The sequence below is a fragment of the Tamandua tetradactyla genome, chromosome 6 (assembly GCF_023851605.1).
Source record: "Tamandua tetradactyla isolate mTamTet1 chromosome 6, mTamTet1.pri, whole genome shotgun sequence".
Lineage (NCBI taxonomy): Eukaryota > Metazoa > Chordata > Mammalia > Pilosa > Myrmecophagidae > Tamandua > Tamandua tetradactyla.
In genome coordinates, this window is record NC_135332.1 from 123390300 (window position 1) to 123409874 (window position 19575).

The window sequence follows — 19575 nt, forward strand, 5'->3', positions numbered from 1 at the left end:
AAGGAGGAAGTTACAAGAGAAAACAGTAAATATGTCGAGGCAAATGAAAATGAAAACACAATATATCAAAGTTTATGGGATGCAGCAAAGGCAGTGCTAAGAGGGAAATTTATTGCCCTAAATGCCTATATCAAAAAAGAAGAAAGAGCAAAAATCGAGGAATTAACTGCTCACTTGGGAGAACTAGAGAAAGAACAGCAAACTAACCCAAAGCAAGCAAAAGGAAAGAAATAATAAAGATTAGAGGAGAAACAAATAAAATTAAGAACATGAAAATCAACAAAACCAGAAGTTGTTTCTATGGGAAAATCAATAAGATTGATGGATCCTTAGAGAGGTTGTCAAAAAGAAGAAGAGAGATGATGCAAATAAATAAAATCAGAAATGGAAGAGGAGACATACCACTGACCCCACAGAAATAAAGGAGATAATGACAGGATACTATGAATAACTTTATGCTAATAAACTAGATGATGTAGATCAAATGACAACTTCCTAGAAAGGCAAGAACAACCAACATTGACTTGAGAAGAAACAGACGATCTCAACAAACCAATCACAACTAAAGAAATTGAATCAGTCATTAAGAAGTGCCCCAAAAAGAAAAGTCCAGGACCAGATGGCTTCACATGTGAATTCTACCAAACATTCAAGAAAGAATTAGTACCAATTCTGCTCAAACTCTTCAAAAAGATTGAAGAGGAGGGAAGGTTACCTAACTCATTCTATGAAGCCAACATCACCCTCATACCAAAGCCAGATAAAGATACTACAAAAAAAGAAAAATTATAGATCAATCTCTCTAATGAATATAGATGCAAAAATCCTCAACAAAATTCTTGCAAATTGAACCTAGCAACACATTCAAAGAATTATACACTGTGACCAAGTAGGATTCATCCCAGGTATGCAAGGATGGTCCAACATAAGAAAATCAATTAATGTAATGTACCATGTGCTGGTTTGAAAGGATGTATGTCCCCTAGAAAAGCTGTGTTTTAATCTAAATCCCATTTCATAAAGTCAGAGTAATCCCTATTCAATACTGTATGTTTGAAACAGTAATTAGATCATCTCCTTGGAGGTGTGATTTAATCAAGAGTGATTGTTAAGCTGGATTAGGTGATGACATGTCTCCACCCATTTGGGTGGGTCTTGATAAGTATCTGGAGTCTTATAAAAGAGGAAACATTTTGGAGAACGGAAGATTCAGAAACAGCAGAGCAGAACAGCATAGCCACGAGAAGCAGAGTCCACCAGCCAGCAACCTTTGGAGATGAAGAAGGAAAATGCCTCCCAAGGAGCTTCATGAAACAGGAAGCCAGGAGAAGCAGCTAGCAGATGACGCTGTGTTCGCCATGTGCCCTTCCAGATGAGAGAGAAAGTCTGACTGTATTCACCATGTGCCCTTTCACTGAGAGAGAAACCCTGAACTTCATCAGCTTTCTTGAACCAAGGTATCTTTCCCTGGATGCCTTCAATTGGACATTTTTATAGACTTGTTTTAATTGGGATGTTTTCTCGGCCTTACAATGTAAACTAGCAACTTATTAAATTCACCTTTTTAAAAGCCATTCCATTTCTGGTATATTGCATTCTGGCAGCTAGCACACTTGAACACACTATATCAACAAATCAAAACAGAAAAACCACATGATCATCTTGATTGATCCAGAAAAGGCATTTGACAAAATTCAACATCCTTTCTTGTTGAAAACACTTCAAAGGATAGGAATAGAAGGGAACTTTGTCAACATGATAAAGGGAATATATGAAAAACTCACAGCTAACATCATTCTCAATGGGGAAAAACTGAAAACTTTCCCCCTAAGATCAGGAATAAGACAAGGATGTTCACTATCACCATTGTTATTCAACATTGTGTTGGAAGTTCTAACCAGAGCAATTAGACAAGAAAAAGAAATGCAAAGCATCAAAATTGGAAAGGAAGAGGTAAAACTCTCACTGTTTACAGATGATATGATACTATATGTTGAAAACTCTGAAAAATCCACAGCAAAACTACTAGAACTAATAAATGAGTACAGCAAAGTGGCAGGTTACAAAATCAATATTCAAAAATCTGCAGTGTTTCTATACACTAGTAATGAACAATCTGAGGGGGAAATCAAGAAAAAAAATTCCATTTACATTTGCAACCAAAAGAATAAAATAATTATGAATAAGTTTAAGTATACAAAAGACTTATACAAAGAAAACTGCAAGAAGTTGCTAAAAGAAATCACAGAACACCTAAATAAATGGAATGGCATACTGTGTTAATGGACTGGAAGACTAAAATATAATTAAGATGTCAATTCTACCTAAATTGATTTATAGATTCAATGCAATACCAACTAAAATCCAAAAAACTTACTTTTAAGAAATAGAAAAACCAATAACCAAAATTATCTGGAAGGACAGGGTGCCCTGAATAACTAAAAATATCCTGAGAAAGAAAAATGAAGTCAGAGGTCTCACACTACCTGACTTAAACGCTTATTACAAAGCTACAGTGGTCAAAACAGCATGGCACTGGCATAAAGATAGATACACTGACCAATGGAATCAAATAGAGAGTTCAGATATAGACCCTCTTATCTATGGACAATTGATCTTTGATAAGGCAGTCAAGTCAACGTACGTGGGACAGAACAGTCTCTTCAAATGGTGCCTAGAGAACTGGATATCCAAATGCAAAAGAATGAAACAGAATCCATATCTCACACCTCATACAAAAATTAACTCAAAATGGATCAAAGATCTAAACATTAGATCTAAGACCATAAAACTTTTAGAAGAAAGATGTAGGGAAATATCTTCTAAATCTTATAATAAGAGGCAGTTTCCTAGATCTTACACACCCAAAGCACAAGCATTGAAGAAAGGAATAGATAAATGGGAACTCCTCAAAATTAAACACTTTTGTGCATCAAAGAACTTCGTTTAAAAAGTAAAAAGACAGCCTACACAATGAGAGACAATATTTGGAAACGATGTATCAGTTAAGCGTCTAGTATTCAGAATATATAAAGAGATTGTTCAACTCAACAACAAAAAGACAAACAACCTACTTACAAAATGGGCAAAAGACATGAACAGACACATCTCAGAAGAGGTAATACAAATGGCCAAAAGGCACATGAAAAGATGCTCAACTTTGCTGGCTATTAGGGAAATACAAATCAAAACCACAAAGACATTTTTGTCTCAAAGACATTGAGATGTCACACCCACTAGAATGGCCATTATCAATAAAAGAGAAAATGACAAAGTGCTGGAAAGGATGTGGAGAAAGAGGCACACTTATCCACTGTTGGTGAAAATGTAAAATGGTACAACCACTCTGGAAGGCAGCTTGGTGGTTCCTCAGGAAGCTAAGTATAGAATTGCCATATGATCCGGCTATACCATTGCTAGGCATCTAGTCAGAGGATATGAGAGCCAGGACACAAACAGACATTTGCACATCAATGTTTATCGCAGCATTATCTATAATTGCCAAGAGATGGAAACAGCCCAAATTTCCATCAACAGATGAGTGGCTAAACGAGCTGTGGTATATACATATGATGGAATATTATGCAGCTGTAAGACAGAATGAAGTTATGAAATATGTAACAACATGGGTGGACGTTGAGGACATCATGCTCAGTGAGATTAGCCAGAAACAAAAGGGCAAATACTGAATGGTCTCACTGATATGAACTAACACTAATGAATGAATTTGGAGAATTTCTGTTAAGAGCAGAGACCATCAGGAGATAGAAATAAAGTAGGTATTGGGTAATTGGAGCTGAAGGGATACAGATTGTGCTATCCAGCAACAAGATTGATTGTAAAAATTCAGAAATGGATAGCACAATACTACCTAACTGTAATACAATAATGTTAGTACACTGAATAAAGTTGAATGTGAGAATGATAGAGGGAGGAGGGCTGGGGGCACAAATGAAATCAGAAGGAAAGATAGACGACAAAGACTAAGGTGGTATAATCTAGGAATGCCTAGAGTGTACAAGGATAGTGATTAAATGTACAAATTAAATAATGTTTTTGTATGAGGAAGAACAAAGGAACGTCAGTATTGCAGGGTGTTTAAAATAGATGGTAATTCATATTTTAAAACTTAAAAAAAAAATGACTGTGTACTACAGCCCAGTCAAGTTGACACATAGAATTAACCATCACTCCTTCAGTCACAAGATTTCTCAGAACACTCATAAATAACCAAAGCTACCTTCCCTGATAACTGTGCCAGTCGTCTTTGGGGAAACCATTCCCTTATAAGTTTTAACTGATCAACCTGCCTCTAGACAAAAATAAGTTTCTCTGTTCCACCGGCTATTGTGGTTTTGCCTTTATACATACTTCCTTGCCTTGGTTCCTCCATTGGCCTACATCATACGTGAGTAAATATCAACTGTGCTTTCAATCAAATGGAGTACATCTGAACAGTTCTTTGACATGATGCTCCTGAATCTAGCCGAGCCTTCAAACTTGACTTCTTTTTTTATAGGAAATACAGGAAGAAGTTAAGTTACCACATGGAAGTAAATACTCACATCCAGAATATAAGCAGTTCATGGACAATTGACCCAATTTCTGCAGTAACTCAATGCAGGAGTTTTAAAAACAAAGGGAGGGCTGCTCCAGATTTTGAGAAGCATAAAACCAAATATAATGTATGGACCTTATTTGGATCCTGATTCAATCAAAGCAGCCATAAAATAGCATGTTGAGACAATCATGAAAATATGATTATGGCCTTTGTATTAGAGGACACCAAAGAATTATTGTTAAAATTAAGTGAAAATGGAATGTAGGTATGTAAGGAAAGATTCATATTTTTTAGAGATATCTACTTAAATATGTAGGAGAGAATTTAAATAACGCGTGAGATTTCCTCTTAAAGATTCCAACAGACAAAAAAAAAAAGAAAAAGGAATAAACTCAATGAAATCTTAATAATTTTTAACTTGATTGATACAAGGTTCTTTGTGCCTACTTGAAATAGTTCATCACAAAATTTAAGTATCCTATTCTTATACTTTGATGCAGTTATTTATTTAAGTGAGTTTGGGGAATCTTCTTTTCAAAAGAGACATTCTGAACATTCTAAATAAATCCGAATAACATATCTGCAAATCTGTGAACAATCTTTTTTCTGCTACAATAGACAGCATTTGCTGCCTAATCTGATAATTATTTTTTTTGGCTTTTTTGCAGAGCTGATGTGCTGAAAAGTTAGGTGTAGCTGCTTAGCATACGATTCAGGAAGCAGTAGAAAAAAGGAAGAGTCATTTAAGATGTGAAGAGATAAGAAAAATGGAATGAGACTCCATTGTCTATAATTGAGTTCTAGGCTAATGCTACTGTCAAACTGAATTTTTTATGAAATAGCTTTTTAAAAATACAGCCTATATCTATTCATTCAATTCCACTTGATAATAAAGCGGGATGGGGTGGTGGTTCAAAGGGTCAGAGAATGAGTTAATAAATGGCTAATAGGAAAATTTCCCTGGAAGGCAGTATAATAAAGTACTTCCGCTTCCCTTGCCCACAATCTTCCTTCTCTTAGGTGTGATTAAGAATGAAGAAGGTTCTTAGGCAAGTAATGCTTACTATATGTATAATGCAATGTTCATAGTAAGGCTTCTGTTTAAAAAATAGAATAAAATAACACATATAATAAATAAAGTGAGTCATCCTTCCAGATTTCTCTTCCGGGCACTTCACTATTGTCTCCATTCTGTTATAACACAAGTGCTGTAAGCAAAATGCTCAGTGGAGCCCCCAAGGGAACCAATTTCCCCCTTCCAGTGGTCCTGCTGATATTTCCCTTGGACTCAAGCAGTAAATTGACTTACTAGAGAAGGAAAAATTTATGGTAACTTCTGCCAAGATTGCAAATAGTTTTGTAATATTACTGATTTAATCTAAAGATTCAGCTTATTAAATTTCTATCATGCACTTCTTTATGATTACAGCAAGTTCATTTCCAGAAAAGTTCAATTGTGAAAACAACAATAGGATTTACTAATTTCGACATATCATTTTGCTTCAGGGATTCATTCTACTAATTACAAATATGTACAAGTCCCATTTGGATATAAAGAAACTCTAGGTCCAGAAAAAGAAACAATAATTAAGCATTCTTCATTTTTAAATAACTTATTTAAGAGGAAAACAATAAAACATATTCACTCACCATTTCAGAAATAGCTAATACATTGGAAAATTCCTCACCCATATAATTTTTAGTGTTAATAAAAATTTCTTTCTGAATAAACTGTATCAAATAATTCTGTTCAAGGACAGCCAATCCTTTTTATTTTTCATTAATATATAAGGGTTTAAATATGGCAAAATTGTTAGCCAGTTAAATATTTTTTCATGTATGACTATTTTAGACTTATCCCTAGATGTCTTATCTATAATTGCTTTATACATAAATTTCTAACCACCCCCAAAATTCTATAGCTTTTATTTCACAAACTTCCTTTGTAGTCAACTGAGGTTCAGATCAAAGCAATTAATTCACTTCCAACAATATTTTTTAGATCTCACTCAATTTTGGCAATTGCTTTAGGAGTTCTTCCCAGACACTTGATTATTACTAGCAGAAAATCATATGACTGTATCACATGACATCAGCTAATCCTCCAATTTGGAAAGAAATCAATAACTCAGGCAGCCTCTCAGAGAAAATATAGACTAGTCTCTAATCTACATTAATTAAAATCTCTGTTAGCATTCCTTTGATTCCCACAGCTTCCTCTTCCTGATGATGAAGGTAACACAAATTCACAAGGCTCTCCTACCAATGTAAGCTCTATCCACCTGTGTCCTTTTGGGAACTGGGCAGGATATAAATTAACAAACTAACAGCAAACGGCCTGGCACCCACTCCCAACATGAGCTGAGCAAAGAAAGGTGATGGAAAATGTCAGTATAGCTTTACTGGTTTCAGACATTTTGAATCATTTTCAATAGAGTTTTATTACTATCATTATTATCATTATTATTATTTAACAAAGACTGTGTATCTCTCTATCGTATGCATCATGAAGCCAAGCATTAGGAAGGACTAAACACTACTCATTCCCTAAACTTAAAAAATTTTAAATGTATTGGTAACAATAAATATAATCTCTATAATTGATTAAACATCCACTATGGTGTAGGAAGGTTATTATGTACGGTTAACTATTAGGTTTAACCAAAACTCTACAAGATAGATATCATTATTTTATATTTTACAGATCTACTACCTACTCTTTAATGTGGTTTTCCACCCATTCCAATCCAATCCTTTCTTTTTTTCAAGAAAAGCTGATTATTATTCCCAGACCTCTAAGACCCATTCTACCTTTACCACTGTAGTTAGATGGACCAACAAATCTCCTTTCATTATTGGTGTCAGTTTGAGTTAGTTTTCCTATTATCTGCAACCAAAAGTGCTCTAGCTGATGCACAGAATAATATTCATCCTTCAAAATTAATAACTTTTTCTTTAAAAATTGGAGGTTGCCTTTTTGCCATTTTTTAATTTTTTAGACATTAAAGATAAACTTTGCTGTTTTCATAATATAATATGAAATTGCAGTAAATACTTGTTGAATGAATGAATTAGTTGAACAAATGAATGAGTAATTGAACAAACCATTGAATATGAACTATTTTCTCTGTTCCTACTTTGCCCCTATATTCCCAGGCTGAGATGCATGATGGTACATTGTTAACGCTAGAAGGAAATAAAAGTATAATTGATAATAACCCAGATCTTTGAACTTATTTCATTTTTCTTGCAAATGGATGATAGCCTGACATCTTTATAAATAGTAAATCATATTAACCTACCCCCACCCGTGCTTGACATTATTTGAAAACATGCATAACTTTGGTTAACTAACTAGCACCCAGAAAGTCAGAATTAGAAAAGAGTCACACATCTGACAATTTCCCCCCTGAACACTGGCCTCCCTCTCACAAATAATGTTCACCACCGAATGAGCGGTTAGGACAGGGGGATGCATGTTCTGCTTTGTTTTTCTCATAGTGATCCAAAGTGCAATAGATCTTGTTCAACTGCCAAATGAAGTTGTTAAAGGCATTAATGCCCTGACCTACGACCCTTGTTTTCCAAGATGGCTGAAGAATGTGTAGAGATGACACATAACCTGAGGCGAAGAGGTATGATGGGGAGAAAAGGAATACTTCAAAGATATTAGTCATACAGATATGCTGACGATCCCTCATCAAAGTGGGTAACGACTCCACTGAGAGGGAATTAACGCTCACATTTAAAGTGGGAAATGACTATAGAGAAGGAGAAAATGGTTATTTATTTCCACACTCTGCCAAGTTTCATACTGCTATCCTGCTGTGTCATAGTCACAGACCTGTACAATGACAGGAACAGTAATTTCTAATCTTCCTGTTCAAGAAATAATTTTACTGATCTCCACTTTACATTTTATTTTCCCCATGATTCAGCACATCAGCATCGCTCCAGTTCTGGTAGACATCTCAATCAGCAAGAGGACCATGGGGTTAAGATGTCTTACAGATTAAGAGGAGTTGAAGAAAATTATTTCAGCACCAAGAAAATAGTGCCCTACTATTTTCAAATGGTTTTATGTGTTCAATACTGCATGTTATTCTTGAGGCTAGAAAGAGAAATTTTGAAATTTAGTTTGATAGGAAGCTACTAAAAACCTCTGTCATTCATTATAAAAATACTAACTGTGGTAGTTATATTCAGTTGTCAACTTGGCCAGGTGAAGGCACCTGGTTCTGTTGCTGTGGGCATGAGCCAATGGTACGTGAACCTCATCTGTTCCTGATTATATCTGCAGTCGGCTAGGAGGCGTGCTTGCTGCAATGAATGACATTTGACTTAATTGGCTGGTGCTTAAATGAGAGAGCGCAACGTAGCACAGCCCAGGCAACTCAGCATACCTCATCTCAGCATTCGCAGCTCAGCCCAGGCCTTTGGAGATGCAGAAAATCATCCTGGGGAAAGTTGTTGGAACCCAGAGGCCTGGAGAGAAGGCCAGTAGAGATCGCCCTGTGCCTTCCTACATAAGAAAGAACCTCAGTGGAAAGTTAGCTGCCTTTCCTCTGAAGAACTAATGAAATAAATCCCCTTTTATTAAAAGCCAATCCATCTCTGGTGTGTTGCATTCCAGCAGCTAGCAAACTAGAACACTAACCATATCTATAAAACTAAAAACTAAAAACTTGCCAGTTAAAATGGTAGATGGTACCGGATTCATACCTGGTCATTATTGCAACAATGTACTATTCTTTCAGCTTCCAAATACATTGGAATTAGTGATTATTTTCCTATTTTTCTAAAGTCAAAACCAAAATTTCCACATGGATCCAGACTTCGCAACAGTGAAGTCAAGGATGTGTTAAATTAAGTGATTAAAATCTCCATGAGAGCAAGTCCTCCATCTCGCTCAATGCTTTATCCTCAGAGCCTGGTGCATAGCAAACACACTAAATATTTACATGAATCAAGTGAGAAAGAATGAATTAATGAATGTAACTCTTTAAATAAGGGATGAATTAATGAAGGTCATTCATTAAGTGGAAAGGAATGAATTAATGAATGTGTGTTTGTATTGGAGAGTCACTGTTTGCAACTAGTCTCAGAGACCTTCACATACCACACCCTGCAGCCTGAAACTTGAACATCTCTCTCCTTGGCCTTAATCAATGCAGTCTCTGGAATTCATAAAATCCTTGCCTCAGAGCATTCTTATCATCCCCATTAAGCTTTCAGTACAAAGGGGTGCCCTTGGAGTCCTGCAGAGGTCATTGAAGTGCCAGCTCCTGTAATCCAGCACCTCCAAGTCTGCACAACACCCACCTGTGGCTTCTCCCCAGTGCAAAGGGAGGCCTGGCTTGTCCTGAGACCAGAGGGGCAGGGAACAGGCACACAAGGCTAACTCAGCCTCTGCCATCCTGTCTGGGTGGGTCATAAATACTCATCTTTACTTCCAAGCAACCCAGGCAACTCCTTGCTTCCATACCAAGAGAAAAAAAAACACCCTGCTTCTTTCTGCTGATGGGCCCTCAAGACAGTTAAGTCCAGCTGAGCCAGGAAATTAAGAACAATAATGCTGGCCTACTCTGAATTGCCACCATAGCCAGGTAGTACCAAGGACAGGGCCAGAAGTGGAAGAAGAAAACATGAAAAAGTAAATTCACACAGCTTAAACAGATGTTTCAAACAGCCAGGATGGTGTAAGGACTTCTCAGGTCTCTGAATCTCTTTCCCTTTTTCATGTCTATTTATGGAATGAAACGTATGAACCAAGTCAAGCCTCCTGCTTCCCAGGTAGGCACAGCCCAGCCCTTAGCTCCTAAGAGGCTTCTGGGCTAAGGCTCTACTCTACTTGGACTGTACTATCAGGCCCCCAAAATGGGGGGAGCTGCCAAGGAAGGACTAATTTCCATTTCAAACTGCATTCTGGTACTTTGTACTCCAGCACCATTGGCCGATCAATATTTAATGCTTGGAGATTCTGACTGTGCGGGAGTCATGTCAGGGGACCTTGGGAGCCAATCTGCTTGAGCTTCTGAGTGATAATTATTCATGGGCTCCTGCCTCTTGCTCTTTCTCTCGCGCGGTCCCACTCTGCAGACTCAGTGCCTTATTCAGTCTTCTCTCTCGCTCTCTCCGCTGCTGTAGCCGGACCCTTCCCTTCGTCACCGCTCAGCATCTGCTCATCCCTACCATGGCTAAAACAGCAATGGGTAAGGCATCGCGCCTCGTTTTCCCTCGGCTCGTCCTGGCGCCCATCACTCACCCTCTCTCTAGAGCTTTGAACGCACTCGGAGATATTTTATAAAGAAAAAGACATGAATGGTAACCCAGGAGCCAGGAAGGACGGAGGCGGCCCGGGGTGGGGGAGGGGGGAGGGCAAAGAGGGTTTCCTTGCAGATCTAAAGCTAAGAATTTCTTTTTAAAGGTAGAAACAGGTAAGTCGCCCTTCCACGGCAGGGGATTTATTCTGTTTCAATATGTAAAATTAGGGTGCAAAGGTGGGGGAAGGGGGTTACCTTAACTGAATAGCTTAAATGGGGTTAAGGGACATTTTGAAAGTGCTTTGTAACGTCTTTTATTTCTTCTCTAGTTGAAAAAAAAAAAGAAAAAGAAAACGGGGAAAGGGAAGTTGGGGGAATGGGGAGAGAGAAAGGAAGAAGAAAAAGGCAAAGTCAAAGCAGTCCCATTGAGGCTGTTGGAAAGATGGGTGGAGGCGAGCGAAGGGGGGAAAACGAGGCAAATGTCATCGTATTGTTTCTCTGGAGAAACCGCTAGTCCTGGGGTGCAGTGCGGGGAGGTAAGGGGGGTGGGGACCGCCGCTCCTTTGTTTTAGGGAAAGGGAGGGGAAGGAGGGAGGAAGTCGGGGAGGGCGTGGAGGGCGCGGGTGGGCAGCTGCAGGGGCGGGGAAGCGCGGGGTGGGAAGGGGTGGAGGGACAGGGGTTTCGAAGGCTCTGGGGTGGGGTTTCTTTGTGTGCGGACGGCCAGTCCCGGGGGGGGGGGGGGGAGGCACCTGCAGCGCTGGGTGCACAATGCGGGCGGCCCCACCCTGCGCGGAGCCGCGCCGCCCCCCGCCCCGCCCGGTGCAGCATCTTCAGCCGAAAGCGGGCCGGGCGGGGAGCAGAAGCCGCGAGCCCAGTCCTGCGGGGATGGCTGCGCCACACCCGACTCCCCGCGACCCCGACTCCACGCCTCGGCTTCCGAGCGGGACCTGACCACTGTCCCCACATTGTTCTTTTTGAGAGGGGAAAAAAAGTAGGTTAATATTTTCCTCTTCAGAACCGCATTACATAGGATGATTAGATATAGTCACAGATAAAGGCGTCTTGAACTCATTTGGTCATTTTTAGGGAAAAGCCCCTGGAACCTAGATCTAAATGTAGGTATAATAATAACACGAAGAATTTAAAGGTCACCTAAAACAAGAGAGATTGAGATGTTAAGTTGAGCTACATGCCATTCAGTTTTATAGGTTAGAAAGGGCCAGATATCAGCAACTTCATAGGCTCAACCTCTATCAGAGAGGAGGAGATGGTGGCGAAAGAATGAGATTCCGAATCCGGGCCTCCGTCCTCCACCGGCCTTGCGCCTGGAGTGCCCCACGATTCCGGCACTTGGTGGCCCCGGGGTGGACAGACAGGGAAGGGTTCGACGTCTGGGGGCCGCTGTAAGCACCCTCCCTCGGGACCAGGTTAGGGATACGGAAAGGGGAATGAGCATCCAAGAGGTTTAGCTTGCGCGGCTCCGCCCTGCCCCACCCTCCCCGCCGCGTTCGGAAGGCGGCGGGTTCCGAGACTTCGCGGAGGTTGGGGAAGGGCAGTGGAGCGGCCTGGGGTCCTGGAGCCTCTTTTTCCAACCTCGCTGTCCGGCACCGCCCGAGCACCCCTCGTTCTGCGCAGACACCGGGCGTTACTCCCAGTCCTGGCGCCCAGCCCCTCCCAGCCAAGAGGTTGGCTCTGCAGAGAGGCTGGCTGGAGCCCCGCCCGACCCACACAAAGAGGTGGCCCCCACCACGCCCGGCCAAAGGTGACCCCTTCCCAGGGGGGATGCTGTGCGCTTTCTCCTGTCACCCACCCACGGCCCGCGGAGCCCAGAGCCATTTCCACCCAGTAGAAACCCATGATCCACACTCAGGTCTATAGGATGACTTGGGATGGAGACCCCGAAAGGAGTCTAGGAGGGACCCTCTCTCCCACAGCTGGGCGCGCGGATCGGCCCCAAACCTCCCCAGCCCGGGCCCAGACCGCCAGCCTCTGGCCGTGCGGGGGCGCACGTGGTGGTGTGCGCATGGAGCGCAGCCAGCCCTGCAGTGCCCGGTGCCGCACCCTACGCTCCTCTCCCCGAGGCTGGGCACTCGCCCCCACGGGTGCAGCCTGGCGAGGCGGGTTTCTGCGCAGTGTCCTGAGCTACCCCCGCTTCCCACAATTTGCGGTTCATCCACAAGTCCAGACAGACTCTGAGATCGGGGGCAGGGGCGCTGCATCCCCATGGAGAGGTTTTCTGCTGCAGGAGAGCAGCTACAAACTCATCACCATCACATCAGGATTATTATTATGGTTATTACAAATCATTATTATTATTTCATTACTCAGTGGCTTTATGTGTTCTTACCAAAAGGGACGTTGATTGCATAATTCTTAACCCTTGCTGCCCTCACTTTTTTTTCCTCCTACCCACCTCTTATACCCCACCCCCTAAAAAAAAAAAACGGAATTCTGTCTCCGAATTGTTCATTTTACCTTATACAGCAAATATATTTCAGATCCCTGTCGGAATTATGTATGTTCGTGTGGATGGGAAATATGTGCAGGTGCTTGCTAAGGGCAGGGCTTGTGCGCCAACAGTTGCTGGAAAATTCTCCGCAGAGAATTGTTTGGGGCTGCAATGGGTGAAAGTCTATGTATATATTACTGAGATTTTGTGATCTTCAGCATATATTTTATAAGGTTATATCTATCAATATAAATTATGCACAAATTTAAACTGGTTTTTTTTCCGAGACTGTTTTTCCAACTGCTGATTCTTGTTAGAATCTCAGTTCTACACGAATCGTGAAATGGTAGCTGCCATCCCATTAATAACCACCACCATCCCCGAAATATGACAAATGCAAGGATTCTTTCTGCCACAATTAAGCTGCATTTGCAAATCATAGAAAGAAGCACAACTTCTGCAATATTGCAATATTGTTTTGAAAAGCAATACACTTACAAAGCATAATTAATTAATCACTAGGGAGGATACTTTTTTTCCTGATTCATTGAACAATTATTGCATTTAGCCTGATTGTACTAGGTGCATCTAAAAGTCTCCATTATCTTCTCTAATGAACTGGGTACCTGTTAAACGGATATATAAATAACTAGGATTGAAAAAAGCAGAGAGTTTGGGCAGAATTTGGGGATAAAACTGAAAGAGAAATAGCAGTAGCATATTACTTACTCTTACATATTTAGCTTATACCTGTAATAAATATTATATGGCCCATTGAACCACTTACAGGTATCTAGAATTATAGTAAATTAATAAACCTGCTGGTGTTTGTCTCTGCATGTTAAAATTCCCTGAAGAAAGGTATTTTTAAGTGCTGATTAAGATTGGATGTTTTTTTATATTAAAATGTAGAACTTTGATTAGTCAATAAAATTTACAGTGCATTTGTGATGTGATGTAGATTTGTTTAGGAAATTATTTTGAGGGGGGCTGCTGTATTTTTGTTGTTAGAGCAATTGCATGCCTTAGTCTTTGACATTTTAGCAGCATTTTCCTTGGTGCATTAAAACAGTTTTAATTCCTTTTGGTTTTTTCGTGGTTAAAAACTTACTAATGGATACGTTGTGGAAAAAGCTTTTGACAATTTGGCACAAAATTACTCCCATCAGTATTTCATTCCCATTGATAAAATGAGAAGCTGCATTTTTCTCAGATTCAAGAACTGACTTCTCAGATTGCCATACAGCAGTTCACACATTAAAATAGTTTTCTTCCCATAATTTAGGATCAAAAAGTCACCTACTTCTGTGAATATCTAGTAGTAACAATAAAGCAGAATTTTTAAGTTAAGTTTTTATGTACAATTAAAATGAAGTGGAAAAATGAATCCATCACATTTCCCGTTGATAGTTTTTGTCTTCAATCCATGCTATTTTTAGGAAAATTTCTGAATTATCAATCATCATTTTTTCTCGTACAAATGATTCAAACTGACAATATGCCCCATTAGAGCGTTGCTTACACAAGGCTGGATGAACTTGGCCTTCGAGCAAAGGGGAGATCACAATGTAAACCTGTGCCTGGGTGTGGCCACCCCTAACTGCTATCCAACAGCTCATACTAACTTCTTTTTTGGCCTTGAAAAAAGACAATATTCTGTGGTCACAGGATCTGTGACCTCATAAGAAAAAAGCAAGAAACTTGCCAGACAAGAAGTGACTACTGAATTAGCCAGTGACCCGGATGTTTCCAGAACCTAGGCGGCATCCTTAGTTCTGTAAATTGGAAGACTGTGGAGCCTGCATTAACTTTTCGCCCCACTAGAGGGCAATCACCAACGCAGTAGATGATTGGTTACCAACCTAGTTCCAAATACTAGTTATTTAATAAAACCTTTACCTGGAACATTCAATTGCTTATTCAAGAAGTTAATGCCATGTTTACCCCAGTGGACGAAAAGGGTTCATGCACCTTTTCAAGGAGACAAGACAAACTGAGAGATCATCACCTGGATGTAGGCTTAGGCCAAGCTTAATTATTATTCCCTCATGACTTTATTTTCTAGTTTCCTTTCATCGTTATAATATCATTTATGTCAGTTTGGGGGTTTTGTAATGACAAATGGTAGAAAATGATCAATAGTAGTGCAAAAGTATTTAGGAATAGGATGTTTTAATATTTAAATAAAGGAATAAATTAAATAAAAACATTGTTTACTTATTCACTTATTTAAAGTGTGCTAGATGTTAGGGACACACCTAAATGTCACGGTTCCCACCTTTAGGAAGCTTACAGCCTAGTGGATAAAACAAAGGTGGATACAAATGTGATGCTGAGGAAGGGTACTAAAAACTGGCTGCTACTATTTTCCCCATTTCACTAAGTTTGTTTTTTTCCCATCAAAGGACACTTTTTAAAACCAAATTCAATATGATTTCAATTTGGACAATTTAATATAATTTTTATCAGCTTTCAAAATTTATTGAACATCTCCTAGTAATAGTTTTAATACATTAGTAAGAAAGTATTTTACTTTTAATGAAATAAGAAACAAATTAGCATAAACTAGTTTTTAAGATCATCAAAAGTGGATTCTTTCCTTGTTTTCATTGGTAGGGAATTGCTTTTCTTTATAATTCATACGACTATAATGCATCTGTAAAATATATGATGGTGACATAGTATAGTGTTCCTCAAAGTTTAAAGTGCACAAGAATCATTTGGATTTTCATTAAAATGCAAATTCTGATACAGTAAATCTGGGCTGAGGCTGGACATTTTCTGCATTCTTAACAAGCTCTCAGTGGCAACTTATGCTTGACCATCAAACACATCCATTTAGAAACATAACACTGTGACAACCAGGTACCTCTGATAGTAAGCTCGAGTATTATGTGTTAGCGTTTTTAAATCTGTGGCAATCTTTAAAAAGCATTTCATATCCAAACTCATATACTTGGGGGTTTTATTCCTCTGGGAGCAATGCGTTATGTGCCATCACACTCTGTTAATTGGATTTTTAAGAATGTATTCATATTGCAAGACTCAGCAGAATATCTTTGAGAGAGATGTTGAAAATGAGAGGGTGTGTGTGTATGTGTTTAAGAAGAGATAAATGTGGCTAGTGGCACAGTTGAGAAAGATGATAAATCGATATTGCTAGCTTGCTGTTATTTACAAAACAAAGTACAGGGCCAAAAGCTCAACCCAGAATCTTCTAGACGTAGGATAATGTGCAAAAGTCCATAACCTCATTTATCAAACAACAAATGTACCACAAATACTCCACATACTGAAGAATTAAAACAAAAGTTTGAACAGCACTAAAATTGTCTCTTGTTATATCCCATGCTTTGGGCTCACCAAATTATTCTAGCAGAGTATTTCTTCTTGGATACCATATGAAAAACATTTTAAGAACGATTGAATATGGTTTTATATTTGAAGACATTACTTAAGCCCATAAAGGACCTCCATTATTCAATACTAATTTTCTAAGAAGCTCAATCTAGAAAAAAAATTGACCTTTGAGGAATATCATCAAAGATATCATATGTCGGTCCTTCCACTGTGCCTCTTGTGGGTGGCTGGCCATGCAAACATGACCACATTTCTGAAAATGCTATCCTGCAGAAATCATACTATCCATGAAATATCTCACACTAGAAATACAACATTTCCCGTAAAACGCATTAAAGGAATGGTCCTAAATAAAACTGACCGCAGACATGGTAGGATGGATATACTTTTAGTCAACATGAAGTTGGATTAAGCCTCAAGGTTATCCAAGCCTTTTTGTTATTGTTGTGTTTAACTGGTCATTCCAGGGTCCCTCAGAAGCTGAACTTCTTTCCACTCTTGAAATTCCTAGCACTTTAGGGAAAAACGGGAAGAAATGCTAAAACAGCCTTACGAAATCATTGAATGTCTTGAACGCTTAACTGGAGTTGTCAGTCTTGGCTGTATACATAACCTCATTTGGAGATAACAAAATCTCTGAGGACCTGGAAGTCTGAGCCTTTAATAAACAATTCTTCTGGGATTTTTTTTTCAAGAATCTTTTTTTTTTTTCTGACATAGACACGAATTTCAGATTCTCTGTAAGAAGCTATTCTTATTTATTGATGGAAGCCTTATAGCATACATAATGCAGTAGGCACTGTTCTAAGCACTTTGAGAAGTTTGCTATTTTAATCATCCAACAATCCTAAGAGGTGGCTACAGTGAGGTGAAGTGACTTGTCCAGTGTCACACAGTCGGGTCCAGAATTCAGACCCAGGCCATGGGGCTCCAGAATCTGTGTCCTTCCCCGACAGCTGCTGCTTTTAGACTGGCTCCACCTCTAAGCTGCATCTGCCGCCGTTTTGTTCAACAGGCCTGAGGTGGGTCCATCCTGGCTGGACTCAGACTCACTTCAAAGAGGAAATAGCCTCGAATTGATGAATCGTTTTAATAGCAATCCTGGGGCTGACTTATTATAATGATCGCCATGGTCTAAGATTTGGGGCAAAGAGGCCATGGGGCCATCATGTATGTGCTAAGAGCGCAGCCTCAGAGATTTTTTGTGTGGACCAGTTTGGGGGCACGTTGACTTAATCTAGTCTTACGCATTCCTAAATGGATCCTTAGCTCCTTCCATAGATCCTAGATTCTTAATTTTAATATTTTGTTTTAAGAAATAAATTTAGAATGAAACAGACATATGGCCCAGGCATCAAGTTTAATATAACTATTAGATACTACTTCAAACTTATCATCATCTTATTGCCTCAAAAGCAGGCAGGCAGGGAGATGGGTGAGAAGGCACTGAGTCCCCTGTGACACATTTTTAATTGTCTTTTAATAAAGGAGTCAGGTTCTGTCATTTGTCAAAGAGACGTTTGCAGTAGTAAAACCTGTGTTTATATAAATCGTTTTTATTAGTCATGATAAAGGATAACATTTTGTGTACATTTGTTCTCAAAAACACTTTTATGTGAATATAAAGGTTAATTAATGCATTTCAGCAATCATTTTGCTAGTCATCTGGAAATACAGCTTCTCTAGGAATTGTACATAAGAGAAGAAGCCACACATTATACTATAAAATACAACAAAAAAATTTAAGTTTCTATCATTTGTAACTTTTTTACCTTCAGATTAAAATCGTTAATATTTTGAAAAAATATAGGATGCAAATTTTACTTTTGTGAACAGAAATAGGTCATTACAATTCCCATAAAGCACATTTAAAAATAGTTAAACAGCAAGGGGATTGTCTACAACTGATTTTTTTTTAAATCAAGATTATAAAGCAGCTCCTGCAAGAGTGTTTATTTAGCAGTTACTCTTCTGGATTAATTGTAATTTGAATGTCAAACTTCATGAATTTTCCATTTAGCATGGGTAAACTTAGTATAAGGAGGTTTTCGGTAATGTGACTGTCAAACTTTTAGTTTTATATCTTTCTATCAGGATTTAGAAGAATCTGATTAAATTTATCTAAACCAAGTCCCACAAATACTTTTACAAGAAAGTCTTTTAAAGCTTAAATTAAAATTTTATTAATCTTCTACTCATTCTTTTGGAAGGGCTTTCCTTCCAGAGGAGCTGCAGCCATGATGTTTCATTTCCACTCGGCAAAACTACTCACAGGAAATCTAATAATGGTGTTCCGGTTTGGGATTCCTCATGACTGGGAAACTAATTCACATGATAGAGTCTAACTTATGATATACTGACTGTTGCAAACTTGAGTCCAGAAAACCCCATCCAGAAGTCATTTCTCATCTCTGGATGTGAAGGCCCCACCATCTCAGGCACCGATGACAGTGATGTGAGGGGAGCATTGCGGCAACCCCTCAGATTCAGAATACAATCATCTGTACTACTGTACAGTCCCCTCAATTGTGCTTCCCAGCACAAATATCTATTGTGGTTGCTCTTCAATTCATATAGTTTTATCTGAGAGATACCAATTAGCATGCTCATAATAATTATTTAAATCTATGAAAAATTACCAGTCTATTCTTCTGAATATATAGATTGCATAATTCAGCACTCCTGTCACGTTAAAAATTATAATCTCTTTGTTGTACTTCAGACCTAATTTTTCCTTTTATAGTCCGAAAACAAAAACCAAAAAAAAAGAGCAAACAAACACGAGAGGTTAAAAAATGTTCAGAAAAAAAGTAGATATTATCTATTTCTATAGGACCTTTTCGTTTGTTGGACAGCCTCTGCCTCCATCGATTTTAATGCTCACATACTCCCTATGAGATGAGCATGGTATGCTTGTAGCCCTATCTGAAGATGAAAGAATT

General features: G+C 39.0%; 1 protein-coding gene across 1 annotated transcript in view; it reads left to right on the forward strand.

The window, feature by feature from the left end:
* Nucleotides 1-10600: 10600 nt before the first annotated feature.
* Nucleotides 10601-19575, forward strand: part of STMN2 (stathmin 2) — a 58080-nt gene continuing 49105 nt past the window's right edge. Inside the window, exon 1 of the mRNA XM_077167054.1 lies at nucleotides 10601-10773. Coding sequence (XP_077023169.1) covers nucleotides 10755-10773 — 19 coding nt within the window. The 5' untranslated portion in view covers nucleotides 10601-10754. The remainder of the gene's footprint in view (nucleotides 10774-19575) is intronic.